Here is a 24,988-nt window from a genome sequence, read left to right as displayed (position 1 = left end):
TGATTTTGATGTACACCAAGGCTTGAGATCCACAGATCTATATCATTCTCATTTCACAGTTACTTATGAAGTGAAGGCAAAGAAAGTTTTGGTAATAAGATGATAAGCCATCCTCTTATTTAATTTAATAATTAAATTATTTAATTTTGGTGACCAAGCTGGAGATCAGACAGAAAGGGTATCCATATTTTTAAAGATGACAAAAACTTACCGCAAAAGACCATATGGTGATGATCTACCATACTATTATATGTTCAGTTTTTGTGTGTCTTCATAGTGTTCTCTCTGAAATTCGAATCTGATTATTTCATTTCCTCAAAATCTGAGAATTTGTTCTTGCCTGCAGGATAAAGTCTAAACTCCCAAATGTGGCATACAAAGTCTTCATGGTTTTGACCCCTGCTAACCCTTTTAGATTTATAGTTTTTATTGCCCCTTCCCCCATCCCTGCTTCCCTGGAAAATGTCCTTCTGCAAAAACAAACAGAAAAGCAAAACCAAAGAAAACTCCTCAGCTCCAGACGCATTGAATGATTTGTAATTTACCATAAACTTTTTCCTTGCTTGGTTATTCTGCCTGCATTGCCTTTCTTGCTTTGTTTTACTAGAAAACTTCTACTAATTGCTTAAGGTTCAGCTCGAACATCTCTTTCTGACCTCTGAATAACTGTTGCTCTCTCCTGTGTGTTATTTTGTAGCACTTACTGAATTGCTGATTATTTGCTTATAAGTCTCTCTCCTGGTAGGCTGAGTTCCTCAAGGATAAAGATAATAAATTAAAATATAAATTTCTTGAGGGTAGGTACTCTTTTTTTAGTGCCATATCGCATATCTGGCACTATTTGTTGAATGAATCTATATTTATGTCTTGGGTAGGCTTTTTTTTTTTTTTTTTGTCTTTTTCGTGACACTCAGCCAGTGAGTGCACCGGCCATTCCTATGTAGGATCCGAACCCGCTGAGGGAGCGTCGCTGCGCTCCCAGCGCCGCACTCTCCCGAGTGTGCCACTGGCTCGGCCCTTGGGTATGCTTTAAATGAGTCTTTGTTTATTAAATAAATTATAAATGAATGAGTGAATGAATTATAAAATCTCAAAAATAGGCTTATTTTATGGGGTCAGACTTTGAAAAGGAGAGCCTTTCTGCTGAAATCTTGAGCACAGGGCATTTTTTTTTTTTATTGGTTACAAATATTCATGAGATACAAAGCTGATTGTAACCCCTCGTGCCCAAGATGTGAAGGCCAGATTCATACTGGCAGCATGCCCATTACCACAGATTTTTTGTATGCCTTGTCCCCTACCCAATTATCCCCAACCTCCCTCCCCCTCCCCCTTTCACCCCCACTCCCTTTGTCTTGCAAGGTATGTTCTCTCCCTCTGCAAGTCGGATGCACCACTGTGGTCTTTTCTTCCTTCTTTGTCTCTTAGCTCCCACTTGTGAGTGAGTACATTCGGTATTTATCCCTTTGTGCTTTGCTTATTTCACTCAACATAACTTTGTCCAGGCTCATCCATGTTGTTGCAAATGGGAGAATTTCATTCTTTTTTAGGCAGAGTAGTATTCCATAGGAGCACACGGCATTGCTAATGCCAGAACACAATAAGCAAGTCTATATGATTCATGTAATATCTGATTTCACTTATGGTATAAGAAAGACTTGAATAATTTTTATTCTGGCTCTTAATATTGGTATTTAAATGAGAAGATCTAGAAGAAAAGAGGGGAAAAGTTCCTTGACATTTGTCTTGATTTTCTGGATAGGATACCAAAAGCACAGGCAATAAAAGCAAAAATAAACAAGTGGAACCACCTCAAAAAAAAAGCATCTTCACAGCAAAGGAAACAGTCAACAAAATGAAAAGACAGCCTATAGATTGGGAGAAAATATTTACGAACCATATATCTGATAAGGATATATAAAGAACTCAATTCAATAGCAAAAAATCTAATAACCCCAAAAGAAGACATACGAATGGTCAACAGGTATATGAAAATGTACTCAACTTCACGGAAATAAAAACCAAAGCCACAATGAGATATCACCTTGCACCTGTTAGACTGACTTTTTTTTTTTTTTTTTTTGCGTCTGGCCAGTATTGGCCTCAGAACCGCGCTCTAACCAAGTGAGCCAGCCAGCCCTCCATTAAACTGACATTAATCAAAAAGACAAGGATAGTAAGTGTTGGCAAGGGTGTGGAGAAAAGGAAATCTGGTACACTGTTGGTAGGACTGTAGATTGGTGCAGCCACTGTGGAAAATGATATAGAGGTTCCTAAAGAAATTGAAAATAGAACTCTGTATGATCCAGCAATCTCTCTTCTGGGTATATATCCAAAGGAAGTGAAATCACCTCATAAAGATACCTGAACTCCCATGTTCATTGAAGCATTATTCACAATAGCCAAGATAAGGAAATAACCAAAGTGGATATACACACACGATGGAGTATTATTCAGTCTTAAAAAAAAGAAGATCCTGCCATTTGCAACAGTGTGGATGAACCTAGAGGACATTATGCTAAATGAAATGTCAGACACAGAAAGAAAAATACTGCATGATCTCACATATATGTGAAATCTTTTAAAAAAAAATCAAATGTATAGAAACAATGTAAAACAATGAGGTGGGGGAAGAGATGATTTAGATCAAAGGATACAAAGTTGCAGTTATGTAGGATTAAGAAGTCTAAGATCTAATGTACAACATGAAGACTATAGTTAATAATATTGTATTATAAACTGGTAATTTTCCAAGAAGGTAGATTTTAGGTTCTCCTACTGAAAGAAAGAAAGATAGAGGGAGGGGGAGAGAGATGAGGGAGAGAGGAAGGAAAGGGGAGGGGGAGAGGAGGGAAAAAGGAAAAAGATGATGGGTGTGTTAATTTGCTTGACTGTAGTAATCACTTCAGTATGTAGTAACTTATATATATCAAGTTAAGTATATCAAAACATATTGTACACCTTACGTATATACAATAAAAGAGAAAAACAGTTGGAAAAATAACTAAATGCGATCTAGAAAAATAGCCAAGTGATTTCATTAAACTTCAGATTTTCTTTTACATTGTTAATTGATATATCGTTTTTTACTCTTCTCTGTAGGGTGTTTGTGAACCGAAGTTTAGCCATGGAAAAAATAAAATGCTTTGGTTTTGATATGGATTACACCCTTGCTGGTGAGTAGGAATTTCTGATTGCTTAAGAATTGCTGCCTCAGGTATAACACAGTGGGTCCACAATAGGCAATTCAATAAACACTTGTTGATTTAATCATGTATTTGGCTGCCAAAAGCTCTTAATACTGCTTCCATTAAGATTTGTGAATACTGAAATTATCAAATATCCTTTAGATTTGGTTCCTGGGTTTACCTATCATAAGATAGGTAGAACAAGTGCTAAATTATTTTATTTTAGAGACCCGAGTAAGATACAATATGGCATAATTATACATTAATGTTTATGTTTGGGAATTTTTGGCTTTTACTCTATTAAGCTGTTCTTTAGGCTTGAAATTTAGAATCTCACTCTGACACAAGGTAAACTTTTATCAGTTAAAAATTCTAATATTATTAACACAAATGGAAAATGTGCTCATTTTCCATTGAAATGATTGCATGCATAGTATGTAAAAGGCTTTTTAAAAACTAAAGCTGTTAGCTTTGTTCATTATCACATAGCCTGTAAATACCTGTGTTGTTTTTCCCTTCTTGTCTCTGAGATATATTTGAAATAATCAATGTATTTGTCAATAGTTACAGCATCTTTTCTGAACTTAAGTAAAATACTTGCTGTCTGGTGAAAATGTCATTTAATTGAAGAAGTAGTAGGGATGAGAGATCAAGTTGAGCATGTGCGCAGATGTGCATGTGTGTGCATGTGTGTGCACGCACACTTGTGCAACTGTGATACTCAGAAAAAAGTCTTTCAGAAATTGTCCCTAAAAAATTTTAAGTACACAAAAACCTTAAAATATATAAATTCTCTTAGCTTCAGGAACCATTTATGTAACAGTATTAGAAAACCGACTTCCATCTCAAATTAGACAAATCTCAATTTGATGTTCAATTTAGGCTACAAATACAAATGAGTAATATAAATGTACAAAAATGAACCTATGGTAGCTACTTGGTATATAGATGTGACCATGATGTTTTACCAAACTTGACTACAATTTATTAAAAATTTGTACAGACAGCCCTTGATTTGAATTTTTCTTTTCCTTCCATGCTCTTTATCATTTATTTGTTTTTCTGTTGCCTAAAAGTTGTTTTTGCAGCATTTTAACTTTTTTATATTTTCATAATTTGGCATAGACACTTTTAGGAGCACTTGTCAGAAGGCAGGTAAAAGCACTATACTTTCTCAGTGTAGTTCTTGCTGTTCAAACAGGGAGAAAAATCCTGCATTCTCTTTTCTTTCAAGAATTCTAGCTCCCCAGGAAAAGCAATGGCAAGATAGGATCATTTGGCAGCTAAAGAGAGATATTATCTAAAACAGAAATAGAAGTTTATGGGGTCAAGAAATGACAAACTTTTGTCCCTTGGCTATTAATACAAACTCATATCAAAATAGTTTAGTTCAGTAAGTATTTATGGAAAATCTATAACATACCTGGCATACTTTGTTACTGAGCATTGAGATAATTATATATTCTTACAGAATAATGAAAAAAGTGAACTCTCTCGTTAATTGAAAAAGTCACTGAATTTTAATCTCTAAACTTTAATGATACCTTATGATTTCTTCTTTTTAATTGCTTTGTTTATGTAATGCCACTTCATATTTTAATGCTTTCTCCTAGTCTAGACCTTAATACACTTTGTGTATATATAAAAGTAACTATTAATATTTATTAAGTGCTTACTATATGCCAGGCGCTGTTCTAAGTGCTTTACATAGATTATTTCATTTAATGCATGGATTATCTTATTCACAACTGTTATCTCATTTAATACTTACAGAAGCCCTATGAGGCAGAAATTACTGTTATTATCTCCATGTTACAGATGACACTGAGACGTTAAGCACTTTGTTGAAGGACATTTAGCAATGGTATAGCTGAATTTAGATTCAAACTTAAACATACATGTAGATATAGGTATATAATGTTGACATTATCATTTTGAGTAATGACAATTTATAATGAGATATAATTTCAAAGTAATAAGTTTCTCCCCCACCCTGAAACAAACAAACCCCAAGACTTAAGCACTCAAAAGGGCAAAGCCCTTTGAGAGATAGCCTTGAGAGGTTATATTCATTATTCCAACAATTCTGGGTTGGTGAAAAACATTGTTATGGTATTGCCTTCACAAAACACATAAGAAAACATGTTTATTTACTTTATACTCAACCTGTTTTCCAGAATAGTAGTCATTAAATTTAGCTTGAATAACATTTGGTTGTTTAAAAAACAAAGCACACCCTCGAAATACCGACTTCATCAGAAAAGTGTACCATGAAATTCAGAGACAAGACTAAAAGAAGTTTTTTTTTTTTTTTCTTAAACTTCAAGTATTTAGGGTAGAGATCCCTGGAATAAGTGGAATAGCCTCACAGGATAATTTCTTAGAAAATTCCTTATTCTTTCTGAATCCTTTTCTGAGACATTGTCTTCTCTGTGCAGTACTGAAACCTCAGTGTGTCATTCCCTTAGAGCAATTTATGTCAATTGCAGCTTTTGTTTACTTGCTTGTCTCCTCATTGGCCTTTGAGTTTCTCAATTGCAAGGGCTTGCTTTTTTACATTTATATCCTATGCTAAAGCCTGGCATATAGTAGGTACACAGGAAATATTTATTGAATGAACAATTTGGGTGCATAAGTGTTAATTTTTTTTTTCCAGTGGCTGGCCAGTATGGGAGTCTGAATCCTTGACCTTGGTGTTATAACACTGCAAGTTTTATTATATTAGTTTAAGAATCAGTTATGGTACTTTAGTTTACCTAGTGTGAAATATAAGCTTATTACTCAAGTAAAAGACTTCTATTAAGTATGAGCTTATTTTTAAAAATTTAATAAACTTTATTGAGGAATAAGTTGTATACAGTAAAACACATGCATTTTAAGTATACAGATTTGGTTTGACAAAGTGTATAGGTCTGTGTAACTACCACCACAGTCAAGATATAGAATATTTCCATTACTCCAAAATGTTCCCTCAGTGCATCTTTGAAGTCAGTTCTCTCTCTCACCCCACCCTTTGTCCTAGGGCTTTTTGTCAGTCACTATAGATTAATTTTACCTTTTCCAGAATTTCATATAAATGGAATCATACAGTATGCACTCTTGTGCCTAGCTTTTTTTTGTTCAACATAATGTTTTTGTGATTCATTCATGTTGTTGTGTCTATCAGTAAGTAGTTCATTCTTTTTCTTACCCGTAACACTTTAAAAATTTTTTAAATTTGATATAATTTTAGACCTGCAGAAGAGCTGCAAAAATAATAGTGAGAGTTTTCCTTTTCTCTGTTCTAATGTATCATCTTGCTTGACCATAGTACAATTATTAAAAACTAAGAAATCAATGCTAGTGCAACACTATTAATTGAACTACAGATTTTACTCAGTTTTTATCAGCTTTTCCACTAATCTCCTTTTTTCCATTCCAGGAACCAGTCCAGAATCTCACATTCCATTTATTTGTTACATCTCCTTAGTCTCTTCCAATCTGTGGTAGTTCCTAAGTCTTTTCTTGTCTTCATTGCTTTGGTACTTTTAAAGAGTACTGGTTAGGTATTTTGTAGAATGTTCTACAATCTGTCTGATGTTTTCTTATGAATAGATTGAAGTAGTATGCATATTTGGGAGGAATGTCACACAGGTAATGTAACCTTCTCAGAGCATGATACTTGGGGGTACATAATATCGATAGGTCTTATTACTAGTGTTGTTAACCAATCAACATTATAAAAATATCCTATTTCTCTTTAAACTTTCAGTCATTCTCCCCCTCCCTCTAGTAGTATCCTGTTGTATGGGTATACGACAATTTGTTTATCCATTTGCCTGCTGATGGACATTTGTGCTGTTTCTAGTTTGGGGCTGTTATGAATAAAACTACCGTGAACATCAATGTACAAGTCTTTTTGTAGGTGTATATTTTCATTTCTCCTAGGTAAATGCCTAGGAGTGGAATTGCTAGGTTGTATGTTTACTTTACAAGAAATAGACAAATGCTTTATCAAAGGGCTGGTATCAGTTTAAATTCTATCTAGCAATCCATGAGAATTCTGGTTGCTCCACTCCTCACCAGCGCTTGGTATTGTCAGTTATTTTACTTCTAACCATTCTAGTGAATGTGTAGTGTTATCTCATTGTGATTTTACTTTGTATTTCCCTAATAACTAGTAATGTTGAAAATCTTCATATATTTTTTGGCTATTTGCATTTCTTTTGTGAAGTGCTTGTTCAGGTGCCCATTTTTAAATTGGGTAGTTTGTCCCTTTATTATTAAGTTGTAGGATTTCTTTATATACAGTTGCTCCTTGTCTTACAATGGGGTTACGTCCTAATAAACTCATTGTAAGTTGAAAATATCATAAGTCGAAAATGCATTTAATACACCTAACCTATAGAACTTAGCTTGGCCTACCTTAAATAATGTGCTCAGAACAGCTACATTAGCCTACAGTTGGGCAAAATCATCAAACAAAAAGCCTATTTTATAATAAAGTGTTGACTATCTCATGTAATTTATTGGCTACTGTACATTACATCGAAAATGTGACAATTTTGCACCATCATAAAGTCAAAAAATCACTAAGTTGAACTATCAAGTTGGGGACTGTCTATATTCTGCGTACTGATCCTTTGTCCATTGATCTAAGCAGATATCACATAGTTTTGATTATTGTGGGTTTATAGTTAATCTTGAAATCAGGTAAAGTCCTCCAACTTTATTCTTTTTGGAATTGTTTTGGTGTGCTAGGTCTTTCACATTTCTATATAAATTTTAGAATCAGTTTATTAGTTTTTCAGAAAAGCCTGGGATTTCAATTGGGATTGTTTTGATTTTTAGATCAATTTGTAGAGAATTGACATCTTAACATATTGAGTCTTTCAGTCTATGAACATGATATATCTTTCCAATTACCTAGTTTCCTTTAGTATCTCTTAGCAGTGCTTTGTGATTTTAGGTGTAAAGTTCTTATACTTATTTCGTTAAAATTTTGTTAAATTTTTTATGAACTATTTTACATCTTTTATGGTATTTTAAAATTTCATTATTTTTTTTGTTGTTGTTGCTAGCATTTAGAAATACAGCTCATTTTTATATATTGACCTTGTATCCTGTGACTTGGTAGATTCACTTATTAGTTCTAGTAGCTCTTTTATAAGTTCCTTAGAATTTTCTACATATATGATCATATCTGCAAATTATTTACTTTTCCCTTTTCAGTCTGTACATTCTATATCTTATTAAACTTTTTTTTGCATGTGCGTGCCTTACTGCACTAACTAAAATCTTGTCTGACTAAAATAATGTTAAATATAGGGGTTGAGAATGGACTGTGTTAAAAAAAATCACTAAGTTGAACTATCATAAGTTCACTATTAATTGTGATATTAGTTGTAGGCTTTTTTGTAGATGCTTTTTATTAGGTTGAGGAAGTTCTTGTATTCTTAGTTTTCCACGAGTTTGATTCTTAATGTGAATGGTGGGTTTAATTTCATCAAATGTTTTTTCTGCCTCTATTGAGATTGTCATATGATTTTTCTTGTTTAGTCTGTTAAAATGGTAACTTTCATTGATTGATATCTGAATGTTAAACCAAGCTTGCATGCCTGGGATAATTCCTACTTGGTCATGACACTGTTCTTTTTATATATTGATGGATTTGATTTGCTGATATTTTGTTGAGGATTTTTACATTATGTTCATGAGAAATATTAATTTGTAGTTTTCTTGTAATGTCTTCAGTTTTGGTTTTAGGGTAATGCTGGCCTCATATAATGAGTTGGAAACCTTTTTCCCCAACTATTTTCTGAAAGTTTGGGTAGGGGTGGGAATTTTTTTTGTTTGATATAATTAACCAGAGAAAAGTAAGTAATCAAAAAGAGAGAGAGAGAGAAAAACAAAGAATCAGAGAAGCCATCTGGGTCAGGAGTTTTCTTTGTGGAAATGTTTTTAATTATACATTTAACTTTTAAACATTGTTATAGGGCTAGTCAGAATTTCTCCTGCTTCTCATAGCAGTTTTGATAGTTTGTGTTCATTTCATCTAAGTTTTTAAATTTATTGGTATAAAGTTGTTCATAATATTCTTTTATTGTTCTTTTGATATCTGTAGGATTTGTAGTGATGTACCCTTTTTCATTTTGGATATTGGTGATTTTTTTTTTTTCTTAGTCTAGCTACAGGCTTATCAGTTTTATTGATTTGCACCCCTCCCCCACCCACAAAAGAACCAGTTTTTGGTTTCAGTAATTTTCTCATGTATACTTTATATATAAAAGGTACTTCAAAAAGTTCATGGAAAAATACAACTGAAAGATAATACGAATCTTTCCATAAACTTTTTGAAGTACCCTCATATATAGCCAAACTGTTATATAATAGATTCGTTGATAATTTCTTTTACTAACTGGGAGTTGATTAAATATGAGTGTTATCTATTGAGTAATCTGGTAACTATCATCAGAGAGGAATGAAGGAGGTACCAAAAGAAGGAGAGAGAGTTATATATAGTGCAGAAGTGAATAACAGGACAAGTTGAAGTAAGAGATGGATATCTTTAGGCAAGTTTGGCTAATACGGAGCTAGGGAAAAACTTAGAGAAGGTTTGCTGGGGAAATAAAATAGCATATATATTCATTTGAGTTAGTTTTAATATGATTCAATTAAGGAAAGTTAAATTAAGTGCTTAATAAATAATAGCTCTTATAATAAATAGCTAACTTCTTTGTATACTACCTTTCCTACCATAGAGAACACATTCAATAAGCATTTGATTTTTTTTATTGGAGGGGAAGGGAGTAATCCAACAAACTGCTAATTATATCTGAAATGAAAAAGATTAGATGTTCTATTTTAGTCTGTTTGGGCTGCTAAACAAAATACCATAAACTGGGTAGCTTATAAACAACAAAAATTTATTTCTCACAGTTCTGGAGGCTGGGAAGTTCAAGATCAAGGCAGATTCAGTGTCTGGTGAGAGCCTGCTTTCTGGTTTGTATGGCACCTTCTAGCTGTGTCCTCACATGGTAGAAGGGGTAAAGGGCCTCCCTTGGGCCGATTTTATAAGGGCACTAATTCCATTCATGGGGGCTCTGCCCTTGTGACCTAATCATCTCCCAACGGCCCCACCTCCTAACACCCACCATTGGTGATTAGTTTTCAACATATGAATTTTGGGGTACACAACATTTAGACCATGGTGTGTGCTGTTAAAACTGCTGTCCAGCATAATCCGTGAATTAGCTATTCTGGCAAACAATATTTTGAGTGATTCAGAGTTAACCATTTATAGCATAGGTTTAATTTCAGAGTTAGAATGTAATGAAATTGATAGAATATAGTGAACCTAGAATTGATGCTTCTGACATGTCTGGATAGGACATCATATCTCAAAGGGCAGTCATGTCTTGAAACGGTATGTTCATTGAGAGGTGGTTATTGGCTCATGACCTATCTTATCACACTGTAAATTTGCCTAAATTTGTTCTGAGGAAACAGCTTCATAGGGTTTTTCAAAGTTTTTTTCCCTCTTGTTTTCAAATGTGGGAAATATATATAACTTTTTCATGGAAAGCATGGGGGATAGAATATAGTTTGGGAGAATTAAACTATTTTTATAAGGAAACAACTATTTTGGGTTTTCTAGAAAGTGACAACAGAAGACCTTTGTGGGGAGGGGTATCGTGGTTTTATTTTGATTTTTTAACTTTTTTTAGGGTTCACTTTAATAGATAAGAAAATTTACTTTGAATAATCTTGATATTTTGAGAATCCTATTCTTTATGTCAAATGTTGAAGTTGATAGGATTAGTGATGAATAATCATTTAAAACTTTCATTTGTCACTAATAAACCAGGAAGAGGATAATTGAAGAAAGAATACATATATGAACTCTAGGAATGTTTTTATATATATATATGTATATATATTATACATATATATAAAAAATTATTTAATTTTCAGAAAAGATCCCTTTATTATCAGCTCTCTCAATTGAAGGCAGCTAGGTATTTTTATGTTTTTATTAGTTTGTTTGCAAGATTTCTATCTGACTGATATTTTTATATAAAACAAAAATAAAAAATGCAAAGAACTTGTTTATTGACATAAACTAATTTCTCCTGATTATCTTGTACTTGAATCAGAACTAATCCTGAATCTACTACCTATAGAATGCCAGTATTAGTATTTAGCTCATTATCTCTGTTATACTGTAGATTAACATTTTATTTCTCTAATGGGATTATACACATAAATTATGCTTTAACTAGTTTGTCTGCTAAGTACAGATGAGTTTATATATGAAAGTCAGTGCTAAGAATCTAGCTAATACTGTGCTGTTTTGTGTTGCTTCCCCCTGCCATGGATTTGTCACCCCACTTCCCTTGGGTGACAGAGATACAAAGGATTATTCAAAGCCCATCTCTTCTGAGCAGTGAGAAGCCCTGAAGTAGTTAACTTCCCTGGGAACGCTCCCTCCAGGGAGAGGCATCCCTTCCTCCGGAAATTAACCGCGAATTGGGGTTCTCTTCCTACATTTATTTTCCAGACCAGGAAGTTATAGGAAGAGACATAGGTGGGGTTATAGTTTAACAATATAGGCTGGTAACTTTAGTGAAACAAGCCAGATGACATTCCAGTAAAGCTATCAACAAAAGCTTGATCTTAGCAAACATTCCTTCTTACAGCAGTTTCTCAGTATCTTTACATAACAATCAGTAACTAGTCTGTCCTTGAGCCAGCAAGCTTGCTGTGGCACAAATCTTTATCTTACACCAGAGACTTATAGTCTGAGGAAATTTTCCAGTCCTCCGCAGGGTCAATATTTGAAACTGCAAGGCTTTGGAAAACCAGGCCCTGTGAAGTACATATGCTTTATAGTATATTCCACAATACTGAATCAGATATTTTAGCTTTTCCACTGGCCAAGAGTGGACTGTGTTTTATGTAAAAAGTGCCTATAAGGTTTATTTACAATTCATCTCTTACCAAAAGTATGTTAGCAACATTCTTTGCACTTGAGTTATATCAGGGATCTAGTCCTTTGCATTTTGGCTTCCTCTACAGATATGTCTTTCTTTTCCCTTTTTTGAGACTTATTTTTCCCTTAAACTAGACCTAAGTGCTCCAGGTTCGTATTTTATTAAGTTGCACTAGTGTAGTTCCTGTCTGGACCCCAGACTTTGCATCTTTGGGCTTGGAGACAGCAAGAAAGGTTTTTTTTTTTGTTTTCAGTTTTTTTCAATTAAACAGTAATATTTATTACTATTCATTTTGTTAATAATTCCATCTTACTGATTTTAATTACATTCTAATATTTTCTATTACATCTATTCAAAAATTGTTAAAAAACAAATATTGTTTTAAAATACTTTTTATAAATGTACAAAGTTACTTGATATTAAAAAGAGAGTATTACATAGAGTATAATTTTTTTAATTGGTTATGAATATTCATGAGATACAAAGCTGGTTGTCACTCCTCACACCCAAGATGTGAAGGCCAGATTCATACTGGCAGCATGCCCATTACCACAAATTGCGTTTCTACCCTGTGTCCCCCACCCAATTATCCCCAACCTCTCTCCACCACCCTTTCCCCCGCCACTCCACTTTGTATCACAAGGTATGTTCTCTCCCTCAGCAAGTCCCACACACCACTGTGGCCTTTCTTTTCTTCCTTTCTCTCTTAGCTCCCACATATGAGTAAGTACATTTGGTATTTAACCCTCTGTGCTTTGCTTATTTCACTCAACATAAGTTTCTCCAGGCTCAATCCATGTTGTTGCAAATGGGAGAATTTCATTCTTTTTTATGGCAGAGCAGTATTCCATGGTGTATATATACCACAGTTTCCTTATTCAGTCATCCATCAATGGACATTTAGGTTGGTTCCATGTCTTGGCTGCAATGAACATGGGAGTGCAAGAATCCCTTCAACACGATCATTTCCATTCCTCTGGGTATATACCCAGAAGTGAGATTGCTGCATCATATGGAAACTCTATCTGTAGTTGTTTGAGAAACCTCCATACAGTTTTCCATATTGGTTGTACTAATTTACAGTCCCACCAACAGTGCAGGAGAGTTCCCTTCTCTCCACACCCTCGCCAGCATTTGTTATTCACTGTCTTTTTGATTATAGCCATTCTAACTAGGGTGAGGTGGTATCTCAGTGTAGTTTTAATTTGCATTTCCCTGATGACTAGTGATGTTGAGCATTTTTTCATATACCTGTTGGCCATTTGTATGTCTTCCTTTGAAAAATGTCTATTCAGCTCTTTTGCCCATTTTTTAATCAGGTTATTTGTTTTTTCACTGTGTAATTGCTTGAGTTCCTTGAATATTATGGATATACTAAGGGAAATATAGGTGAAACACTTCAGGAACTAGGTCTGGGCACAGACTTTTTGAACATGAGCCCAAAAGCACAAGCAGCAAAAGAAAAAGTACACCAATAGGACTATATCAAACTAAAAAACTTCTGCACAGCAAAGGAAACAATCAACAGAGTGAAACAACAGCCTGCAGAGTGGGAGAAAATTTTTGCTAACTATGCATCCTACAAGAAAGTTGTCTTTAACCTAACTACTACCTCTCCATAGAATGAAGGGACCAATCTATAGTATTTGCAAATTTTGTTTTTTTGGTCTTATTTGCATAGAGGACTGCTAAGAAATGTTATATCACTGAATTTATTATTATTAACAATGGGTAGTATAGTGAAAATAGAAAACAAGGAATTGGCATTTTTCAGGGTGTTTAGTGTTTGTTCATTTTTCAGGTGGCAAATAGGCATAAACAGATTTAAGGTTTCCATTACTCTTGGTATTCTGTTTCTTAGTTTTATATTATACCCAGAAATCTATTTCTGAGGTTTCAAATGAGAAATTCTTTTCTGAGTAAATGAGTGACATAAAGTACTTAATATCACCTCCTCATGGTTAGAACTCACCATCTGATACTGCTAATCTGCAAAATGTGTTTTCTTTAAGAAGCAAATTGCTAGCCAGCATATATTCAGTGAGAGTAATCTTAGTCTAAGAAGTGATTTTTTTAAAAAGCCAAGATAATCCTCTTTCTATTTTGGATGAGTCTCATACACTCTGAGTTTAGGTCTAGTCTTATTTTTATCCTTACCCTAGAGGCTATGTGGTTGGAGGACAAAACCTCAGAGTGTGATAGACCTGGGTTTAGATCAGCTCTGCCTTGTACTAGCTCTTGGCCACCAGCATGTTACTTAACCTCCTCCCTGTGTCTCTGTTTTTTCATTTAACTAAAAAAAAAAAAAAAAAAAAAAAGTGGAGTGTGGTAGGGATAAACTTGTAGTATAAGATTTAAATGAAATGTTGTATAAAAAATGATTAGTGCAGTATGAGGATACTTCAGAAAGTTCATGGAAAATGGAAATAAAAGATAAATACAAATCTTTCCACGAACTCTTTGAGGTATCCATATATATATATACACAATCAAACACTATTCAGCTAAAAAATGAAATCCCATCATTTGTAGCAACATGGATGGAACTGAAAACGATCATGTTGAGTGGAGTAAGCCGGGCACAGAAAGACAAATACCACATGAACTCACTCATATGTGGAATCAAAAAAAAAAAAAAAAAGGTGTTTCTCACAGAAATAAAGAGTAGAATAATGGTTACCAGAGCTGTGAAGGGAAGAGGGGAGAGGACAGGGGGAAGAGGTGGATTAATTTATACAAAGTCACAGTCGGGAAGAATAAGTTCTGGTGTTCTATTATACTGTATATTTTTAAATAGCTAGAAAAGATGATATTGACCATAATCACCACAAAGCAAAGATAAATGTTTAGGTGATAGATATGCATGTATTGAAACAACACTGTGCCCCACAGATATGTATAATTAAAAATAAACAAAAACAAAACAGTGATTAGTGCAATAAAATTAATTCTCTTCCTCTGATGATACAAAAGTAAGAGGTATCAAACTATTTCAAAAAGTTCATGGGTAGATTCATATTATCTTTTAATTCTATTTTTCCACAAACTATTTGAAGTAACATATTAATATATTGAATTTGAGCTGTAAGGGAAAAACCTAAGGAGTAAGGAGAAAAGTATCAATTTTGACCTCATTTACACCCTTACAATTGTGGGAAAACCTGGAATGCTAGGCAGGTGGCAGTGGAATGTTTAAACACTCTTTTTTTGCTTTTGAATTTTTTTTTTAAGTATTGCAAATGATCATGAACTTAATAGAAAGGTAAAGTTTTTTACTGAGCAGATTTTAATGACAAGGTATTTTGGCATCAGAGCATGTTTCCATGGAAATAGTAGGGGTCTTCAAAAAGTTCATGGAAAGATTCGTATTATCTTTCAATTCTATTTTTCCACGAACTTTTTGAAGTTCCCTTGTAAAGCATTGCTTCTGTGAAGGGTTATTTCGTAGCAGTATTGTGCTGAAGGAAATAGATTTCAGGTTCTTATTTAAATTGAAAAATGTTCCTTTATGACAGAGTCATCATCGATGTGCTTCTAATAGGTGTAAGGGTAGTTATTTGCTTTTTTGAAACAGTAAGAACTCTTTTAGGTAGAAGGAAATAGTTGACTTTTACAGTTGCATGAAAGACTTAAATGTGGTAAGTTCCACAGATTTAACAAGAATTATACATGTAGAGTTGTTAAATTTCCAGAAGTCTTAACCCCAAGGGAAGGTAGAGCAATGTATTGTGGGGAGAGTGGATTGTTAATGTTTATTTAAACCTTTCACAAATACAGAGTGACTCTTGGTTTAGGATTATGAAAATGAATTATTTCTAAATTGGTTCATTTGAGAAATCATCTTGATTTTTCTTTTTTTCAGTGAGGAGGTTTGGTTTGTGTTTGTTTGGTAGTGGTAGTGTGGTGGTGGTTGTTTGGCCCTCTTGTGAATTTTAGGTTCAGAGGAGGTACGTTCCAATTTTTTTCCAGCTTCGACACCTTGAGTTTCTGAGCCATTTCAATAAATCCAGTAATAGACTCCTTATTTCTGTTACCTTTCCAGAACAAAATGGATACTGTGGCTAGTGTTCAGTCCCTCCTATTTCTCTGAGAAATTTTCAGGAGGACGAGACCGAACATTTATTAAGCAAGTACTAGGAAATGTACTTTATGTACAGTGTACCTTTTAATCCTCATAACAGCTCCTTGAAGTAGGGATACTAGCAATATTTTACAAATAAGCCCACCAAGTCAAAAGGTAAAATGACTTATATGTAGTGTAGGGGGAGAGAAATATCTTCCCCTCCCATCTTAGATTTGTGGCTAAGGCCCTTATAATAACAAAAGACAGATTAGCAAAAGAAAAGCATACAAATTTATTTAAGTTTTATGGGACATGGGAGCCTTCATAAGAAAATGAAGACTCGAAGAAATGGATATTTTTAATGCTAGGATTAATGAAGAAGTGGATAACTGTGAAGAAGTATGATTGGACAAAAAGGAGGGGAGTATGCTTTAATGGTAATAAACTTGCAGGAACTTAGCAAGGTCTGTTTGTTCAGATTCTTCTCTGTGTCCCTGTGTCCTCAGAGATAAGGATGTTCCTTTCCTCCAGGTATAAAGAGGGCATCCTTTGGGGGAGAAGGGAGAAAGGTGAGTGACCTTCCTGCTTCTGTTTTCTCAACTGGCAAGGTGCCATATTTTGGGGTAACGTGTCCTAAAACCCATCAATAGCTAGCAATTGATTATTAAAATTCGTAGCTGGAATTTAAACCCAGGTCAGTTTCCATTTCTCAAGCTGCTCTTAGCTTTCAGAGAAACAAATTATCCAATAACCTCTAGGTGAGATATCAATAAAAGACAAAAGCCCAGAAGAAAAATCATCCTTCATTTTTTTCCAAAAATGAAATTCCTGCCTAAGGCAAAAATGCATCTGCTGCATTTGAATTGTAATCTTCATCCTTAGCATATAGATAGTTTACAGTTTTTCTTTTGCTTAAGTTCTAGGAATAATATTAAGGGAATGAAACCTCAAGATTACTATATAAATATTCTATTTTAAGGGTTGTTAGAATTCTAAAATTAAATTTTGCAATTTTTTTCCAATTAAAAAATCTTGGAGTGGATTGAAAATACATTTTAGACCCCTCCCTTTTGAATTTTTCTGTCCTCTCCTCCTTTCTGGGCTTTATCATTAGTCACTGGGGATGAAGTCCAATTATCCCACACCTAAGCACATTACATTAATAAAGCTAAAGAAAGTGTGGGGAGGGATGACAGAATAAAGATATTAAAAGTACTAGGGAAGAAATTAAGAGAAACTAGCTCTGGGTGTTGGTAAATCAGAGGTTATCCTGCTACTAGCAGAAGAATCTCAGGACCTTTGATCACTATCCTCTCATACATAGTAGATGTACTCTGGTCGTGACTTATTGTTATTGGAATGGACTCAACTCACATGACATTTAAATAAACATTTTTTGCATGGTGTGTTTACTTGGAGTAGGGTCCCGGGCACTTACCATGTTTCTGTTAGCAATTTTATATTCTCTCCAAACTTACTGGCATTAAAGACATTTAAAGGGTGAGAAAAACAATCTAATGTAAGAAATATTATGCAGTATCAATGTACTGTCACTATAGACATCACAAGCAAGTCTGAGCACTTTTTTTCTTTTTCTTTTTGTGGTAAAATATACATAACATAAAATTTACCATTTTTAATTCTACAATTCAGTGGCATTAAGCACATTCACAGTGTTGTGCAATGTTCATCACTATCCATTTCCAGAACTTTTTCATCATCCCAAACAGAAACTTTATACTCATTAAGCAATAATTCCCCATTCCCTCCTCTCCTAGCCCCTAGTAACTACTAATGTACTTTCTATCTCTGTGAATTTGCCTGTTATAGATATTTCGTAAAAGTGGACTCATATTTGTTTTTGTGTCTGGCTTATTTTTCTTAGCATAATGTTTTTAAGGATCGTCCATATCGTATGTATCGGAATTTAATTCCTATTTAAGGCTGAATAATATTCTATTGTGGGGATAAACTACATTTTGTTTATTCATTCATCTGTTGGTGGTGGTTATTTAGATTGTTTTCATCTTTTGGCTTGTTGTGAATAAGGTTGCTATGAACACCGGTGTACAAAGTATTTGTTTGAGTTATTGCTTTCAGTTCTTCTGAGTATATGCCCAGGAATGGAATTGCTGGATTGATCATATAGTAAATCTATGTTTAGCTTTTAGAGGAACTGCTAAAATGTTTTCCACAGAGGCTATAACATCTTACACTCCCACCACCAATGCATGAGGATTCCAGTTTCTCCACATCCTTGGCAACACTTGTTATTTTCTGGGTTTTTTTGTTTGTTTGTTTTGATGGTAGTCATCCTAATGGGTGTGAAATGGTATCTTATTATGGTGTTTTGATTTACCTTTCCCTAATGGCTAGTGATGTTGAGCATCTTTTCATGTGCTTACTTGGTTATTTGTATTTCTTCTTTGGAGAAATGTCTATTTTTTGAATTGTGGTGTTTGTTTTTTTGCTGCTGTTATGGAATTGTAGGACCTCTTTAAATATTCTGGATATTAATCCCTTATCAAATATATGATTTGCAAATATTGTTTCTCATTCTGTGGGGTGTCTTTTCACTCTTGATAGTGTCTTTTGATGCACAGAAGTTTTTAATTTTCAAGTCCAATTTACCTATTTTTTCTTTTTCTTTTGTATATTTGCTTTTATAGCCAAGAAGTCATTGCCAAATCCAATATAGTAAAGATATTCTGCTATGTTTTCTTCTAAGAGTTTTATAGTTTTAGCTTTTACGTTAGGTCTTTGAACTATTTTGAGTTAATTTTTGTAAATGGTGTAAGGTTAGGGTCCAGTGTCCACTCTTTTGCATGTTGGATATACAACTACAGTTTTCCTAGTACCATTTGTTGAAAATACTATCCTTTCCTTGCTGAATAGTCTTGGCACCCTTGTCAAAAATCAATTCACTGTATTTGAGGGTACTTCAAAAAGTTCATGGAAAGGTTCATATTATCTTCTAGTATTTTCCCATGAACTTTTTGAGGTATCCTTGTATGTTAGGAGAGCACTTTTTAAAAAAATAAACCAATGAAAATATAAAGTTTTGTGTCTATAGTTCATCATTTCTTCTTAAAGAAAGATGAGACTCTTTGCAATAGTGAGGAATTGAATTAATATGGAACAGTATCTGAGTTGAACTTACTGTGGATAGTGTGTAAACTGGTTGTCTCTGTTTGAAATTCTTACTGTGACAGGAGGTCTCTGAAAGGAGGGTATTTGTTGAAAAATCTTTGGTACAAACCAAGGAAGATAACTTTCATCAAAAAGGCCAGAGAAATTCTCATTGTTCCAAGCCATGAGACAATACTCAAGGCATCCTCCTCACAACTTGGAAAATAAAACTTGCACATTACCTTACCCCACAGGCCTCCAACAGATTATCTATGTGCAAGAAATTTGTAAGGGAGTGAGCACCTCCAAGTCAGCGGAAGTTATCAACCTGTATATGAAGGTGCTTCAAAAAGTTCATGGGAAAAATAGAATAAAAAAATAATATGAATCTTTCCATGAATATTTTGAAGTACCTCTGTATATCTTCTGATTTATTCTTTTTGTTTGTTTGTTTAATCGCCTGATTTATTCTTGAGGGGTATATCAGATTGTGAACGTATCAAAAGTATACAATTAAAGATTAAAGGAACATAAAAATAGGTATAGTTTGACTATAAAACTCATTAATTATCCCTCTTGGTGATCTTTTTTTCTTAAAAGAGCTTTTGAACTATTTCCTAGCCCTCCCCCCATCCCCCCTAAACAGAATAGAATAAGATAAGCTGAGTGAGCAGAGAAACCAAGGTAACAGATAAAAAGAAGAAAAAAAACCTCTCTCCAAAAAGATGATCCCTTCCCAAAGAGAAATAAACTAGGTAATTGTTGATTAATAAAATTATAAATAGAAACAAATTAGAAAACACCCTCATAAACCCAAACACAAATAAGTAGAAACAAATTAGAAAACACCCTCATAAACCCAAACACAATAAAAGTCTAATCAGAATATATTATGATGACCCAATCCCTAAAGGAGAGTTGTGAAGATGAAAAGTGGTAATTTTATACTGGATTCATTGAGTTGTATTAATTATTAAATTAAGATAAACAACTTCATAGGGTCTTTGGTGAATGGGTTTGCATAGCTGGAAGGTTCATTACTTATAGTTTTGGCTAGAAAGCAATAAACTACACAGGTACTTCAAAAAGTTCATGGAAAAATAGAATTAAAAGATAAAACGAATCCTTCCATGAACTTTTCGAAGTACTCTCATATTAATAGACTATAAAGACTACTTTTATGTAGGATTTATACTTTACCATTTTTTCCAAAAGGGATTTGAGGTGATTTGCAAAATTAAACATGTAGGGCTGGCCAGTTAGCTCAGTTGGTTAGAGTGTGGTGCTGATAACACCAAGGTCCAGGGATTTGATCCTTGTACTGGCCAGCCACCAAAAAAAAAAGAGAAAGACAATGGGTCAAAAGACTGATGTTTTAATAAAAGAAAGCCCATAAGAAAATATACTTCCAGGGTCGACCCCGTGGCTCACTCGGGAGAGTGCGGTGCTGGGAGCACAGCAGCGCTCCTGCCGTGGGTTCGGATCCTATATAGGGATGGCCCGTGCACTCACTGGCTGAGCGCAGTGCAGACGACACCAAGCCAAGGGTTGCGATCCCCTTACCGGTCACAAAAAAAAAAAAAAAAAAAAAAAAGAAAATATACTTCCAAATAGATATCATCCTTTATATAATCCTCTTACTAAGGAAAACTTCTTCCAACATCACTGTCATTTCTTTGAAATTTTAGGAATTCTTATGGAATTATTTTCAGAGACAGCTTATAAACCCGAAAGAAAACCTACCTGATTGTTTTAAGTAGTCATACCTTTTAACCCAACTTGATTTCCCCATTTATTCACTAGCTACTCTGAATGACTCCCCCCCCACAATTAAATTCATCCTCTGTTGATAATTTTGAAATAAGAATTTCAAATTTGTTTTGAGTAGTGATTGCAACATTGGAATAAGTATATAAGAGGACTCCAAGAACTCCACAGAAAGATTCATATTATCTTCTACTTCTATTTTTTCATGAACTTTCGGGAGTGGTTGTTTTGAATGGGTGAAGGCTCATTTGGATGAGTAAGTTCTGTCATTAGGAATGACAAATAATAATAGGCATTATTTTGTAAGTCACATCTCACAATAGTTTGTTTTTATTTCAGAATTGGGTTTTTGTTTCTGTTGTTTAGAGATAGTTGTCTTTTAGAGAGAGACAACTTGTTTTGGAATAAATCCAGTGATTCTAGGTAAAAATACTTGTCTTTATTAGTTGTTTTTTTTTCATTTAAAAAAATTGAAACATATTGATTATACATATTTATGGAGTACAGAGTTGTATTTCAGTACATGTATACAATGTGTGATTATCACATCAGGGTAATTAGCACATTCATCATAACTAAACTTAATAATTTCTTTATGATGAGTCCATTCGATCTCCTCTCTTCTAGCCATTTGATAACATGCAGTAAATTATTGTTAATTATAGGTCCCTAGCTTAACTACACAACAATAGAACTTATTTTTCCTATCTAGCTGTTTTGTGTCCATTAACCAACCTCTCACTATTGCCCTTGCCCCTTCCCCGCCTCTAGTATCCATATTTCCTCTCCTTCTGAAAGTTCAACTTGCTTGTTTGCTTGTTTATTAATTGATTTCTTTTTTTTTAGCTCCCACTTATGAGAACATACAATATTTCTCTTTCTGTGCTGGTTTATTTCATTTAGCATAATTTCCCCCAGGCTCACACATGCTGCTGTGAATGGCAGAATTTCATTCCTTTCTATGGCTGAGTAGTATTCCATGTGTCTGTATACCACATTTTTTTTATCCAGTTGTCCATTGATGGGCATATAGGTTGGTTCCATATCTTGGCTATTGTAACTAGAACTGCGGTAAACATGGGAGTACAGGTATCCCTTTGACATGATTTCCATTTCTTTGGCTATATGCCTGGTAGTGAGACTGCTGGATCATATGTAGTTCTATATGTAGTTGTTTGAGAAACCTCCATACTCTTTTCCATAATGGCTGTACTAATTTAATGTACTAATTTAAAATCCTACCGACAGTGTATAAGAGTTCCGCTTTCTCCACATCCTCACCAGTATTTATTATTTTCTGACTTTTTGATAATAGCCATTCTAACTGGAATGAGATGATATCTCAGTGTAGTTTTGATTTGCATTTCTCTGATGATTAGTGATGTTGAGCATTTTTTCATATACTGGTTGGCCATTTGTTTGTCTTCTTTTGAGACCATTCAGCTCTTTTGCTCATTTTTTATTTGGAATATTTGTTTTTTTACTACTGAGTTCCTTGTATCTTGTGGATATTAATCCCTTGTCAGATGCATAGTTTGCAGATATTTTCTCCCATTCTGTAGGTTATCTTTTCGCTCTGTTGATTTCTTTGCTGTATAGAAGCTTTTTATTTTTTTCTTTTGTTGCCTTTGCTTTCGAGTTCTTATTCATAAAGTCTTTGCCCAGTCCTGCATCCTAAAGTATTTCCCATGTGTTTTCTTCTAGGAGTTTTATAGTTTCACATCTTATATTTAAGTCTTTATTTTGAGTTGATTTTCCTATATGGTGAGGGATAGGGGTCTAGTTTCATTCTTGTACATATAGACATCCCAAAGCTATTTTTGGTTTCATTCCTAATTTAAAATTTTTCTTGCATGTTTGTGCTGTTTTTTTTTTTTTTTTCAGGCCTAGCACATCAACTGTGTGTTACTCTGATTTCCTAAGAACATTAATATGTGATAATACTAAACCAGTACTGTCATACCAAAAGATTAGTGTTGTTGGGAGAACTGGTTTTCTCATGAAGACTATAATATTGACAGTGGTATGGTTAAAATATTTCTGAGCAATCCTTAATTTGGAAGGCTCTTATTGTATCTTAGTGCTGATGAAATACTATTCCAGTATTACAGGAGCCTCTAAATAGGGAGGATATTTTAGCAGTAAAGAATCACCTGAACTATTTAATAAAATAATTCTGTATATGCTATACATGACACTTCATGTACACTTGTGCTATTTAAAATATTTTGCAAAAGGTCAATTTTTAAATTTTCTGATTCAATAAAATTTGGATGAGAAAAAATTAGGGAGAATAGATGAAATACGAATTTCAAATAGTGATTATTAATTGTTAAAGCTTGGGTGATGGATTTAAAGCAGCTTATTTAATACTCTACTTTTGTGGGTATAATTAAAAATATCCTTGATAAAATTAAATTAAAAAATCAGGTAGAGGACACTGACAAAATGCCAGTAATTTTTTTAAAAGGAAGTATTTAAATTCTAAGATCTTTTAGTCTTTTCATTTCTATTTGAGATTTTATAGTCTTTATTATTTTAGCTTTTCTTTTTCCTAAGCCTCAGGATTTCTTCACTACCTCCCTCTGGAAATAAAGTATTATTTCTACAACGAAGCAATGCTTTTGAGGTGGTCCCTCCATGTTAGGAAAGAATTTAAAAAGAAATAATACCCCAGTGTATTATCTTACTTGTGGATGAAAGTCCATTGTATTAATTGAGGTTAATACCTTAAAGACTTATTCTATGTTTATATTACGTATAAAATATTATTACATATAAAATGTATTACATATTTTAAGGGTATACATATATATTCGTGTGTGTGTGTGTGTGTGTGTGTGTACTTCAGAAAGTTCATGGAAAATAGAATTGAAAGATAATACAAATCTTTCCATGAACTTTTTGAAATACCCTCATATATTACTTTTAGGCAGTCTTGTTATATATGTGAGTCCACAGTTAATTTCCAAGCTTTGATTCCCTTTATGTCAACTCTGTATTCCAGTAAAGTTTTCACTAATGTTAAATTAATCTCTCTGAATTGCAATAATATGTGGTTTGTTTCTAGATCATTAGGAAATTAAAAAGATTCCTTAATAAAACTCAGTTTTATCTTCTGTATTACATGGCGATAGAAATATTCAATTAGTACTAATGTTTATGATTTTTACTTTCCATTGTCAATCATAAAAGTGTTCATATTTGTGAATAAATGTCATGTAATAGTATCAGTTGTATCATAATCGATAAAGTTATTAAGATGAATCTTTTTTTCTGTGTCACAGGCTGTTTTAAACATGGCTAAACTTGCTTTCAAAATAGTTCTGACATAATAACTACCTTTGATTCATTATCTCTTTTCTGCCAATACATTCTCTGGATGTTTGTTTTATCATGAGAATAATGGCCACTGTATTAGTCAGTTTAGTGTTACTGTAACAAAAACACCTGGGACTGGGTAATTTATAAAGGAAAGAGGTTTATTTGGCTTATGATTCTGGGACAGCTGCATCTGGCACAGGCCTCAGGCTGCTTCTACTCATGGTGGAAAGAGGCAGGTACAAGCAGAGCACATGGCCAGAGGAAGCAAGAGAGAGAGAGGAGATACCAGGTTCTTCTTAAACAACCAGTTTTCACGGGAATTAATAGAGCGAGAACTCACTCATTAATCCCCCCTCCCCCAGGGAGAGCATTAATCCATTCATGAAGGATCTGCCCCCATGACTCAATCAGTTTCCAACACTGCCACATTGGGGATCAAATTTTCACATGAGTTTTAGAGGGGACGACACATCCAAACTCTGTCAGCCACTGACTAAAGGACTAATGATAATGGAATCAGGCTGTGTAGCAAAGATTTAGGTTAA

General features: G+C 33.9%; 1 protein-coding gene across 5 annotated transcripts in view; it reads left to right on the top strand.

Annotated features, from left to right (window-relative positions):
- The window catches only part of NT5C2 (5'-nucleotidase, cytosolic II), a 106,144-nt gene that overhangs the window by 57,005 nt on the left and 24,151 nt on the right, over window positions 1–24,988 (top strand). For 4 of the 5 annotated variants that reach the window (XM_063101789.1, XM_063101788.1, XM_063101790.1 and 1 more), the window contains one exon: window positions 3,103–3,176. In XM_063101789.1, the coding sequence (XP_062957859.1) occupies window positions 3,103–3,176 (74 nt within the window). Of the gene's footprint in view, window positions 1–3,102; window positions 3,177–24,988 lie in introns of those variants that run through there. The other variant, XM_063101794.1, reaches the window with a different exon arrangement.

The sequence above is a fragment of the Cynocephalus volans genome, chromosome 7 (assembly GCF_027409185.1).
Source record: "Cynocephalus volans isolate mCynVol1 chromosome 7, mCynVol1.pri, whole genome shotgun sequence".
Taxonomy (NCBI): Eukaryota; Metazoa; Chordata; class Mammalia; order Dermoptera; family Cynocephalidae; genus Cynocephalus; species Cynocephalus volans.
Note: the sequence above shows the minus strand (reverse complement) of the source record. Positions and strands in the feature narration are given on the sequence as shown.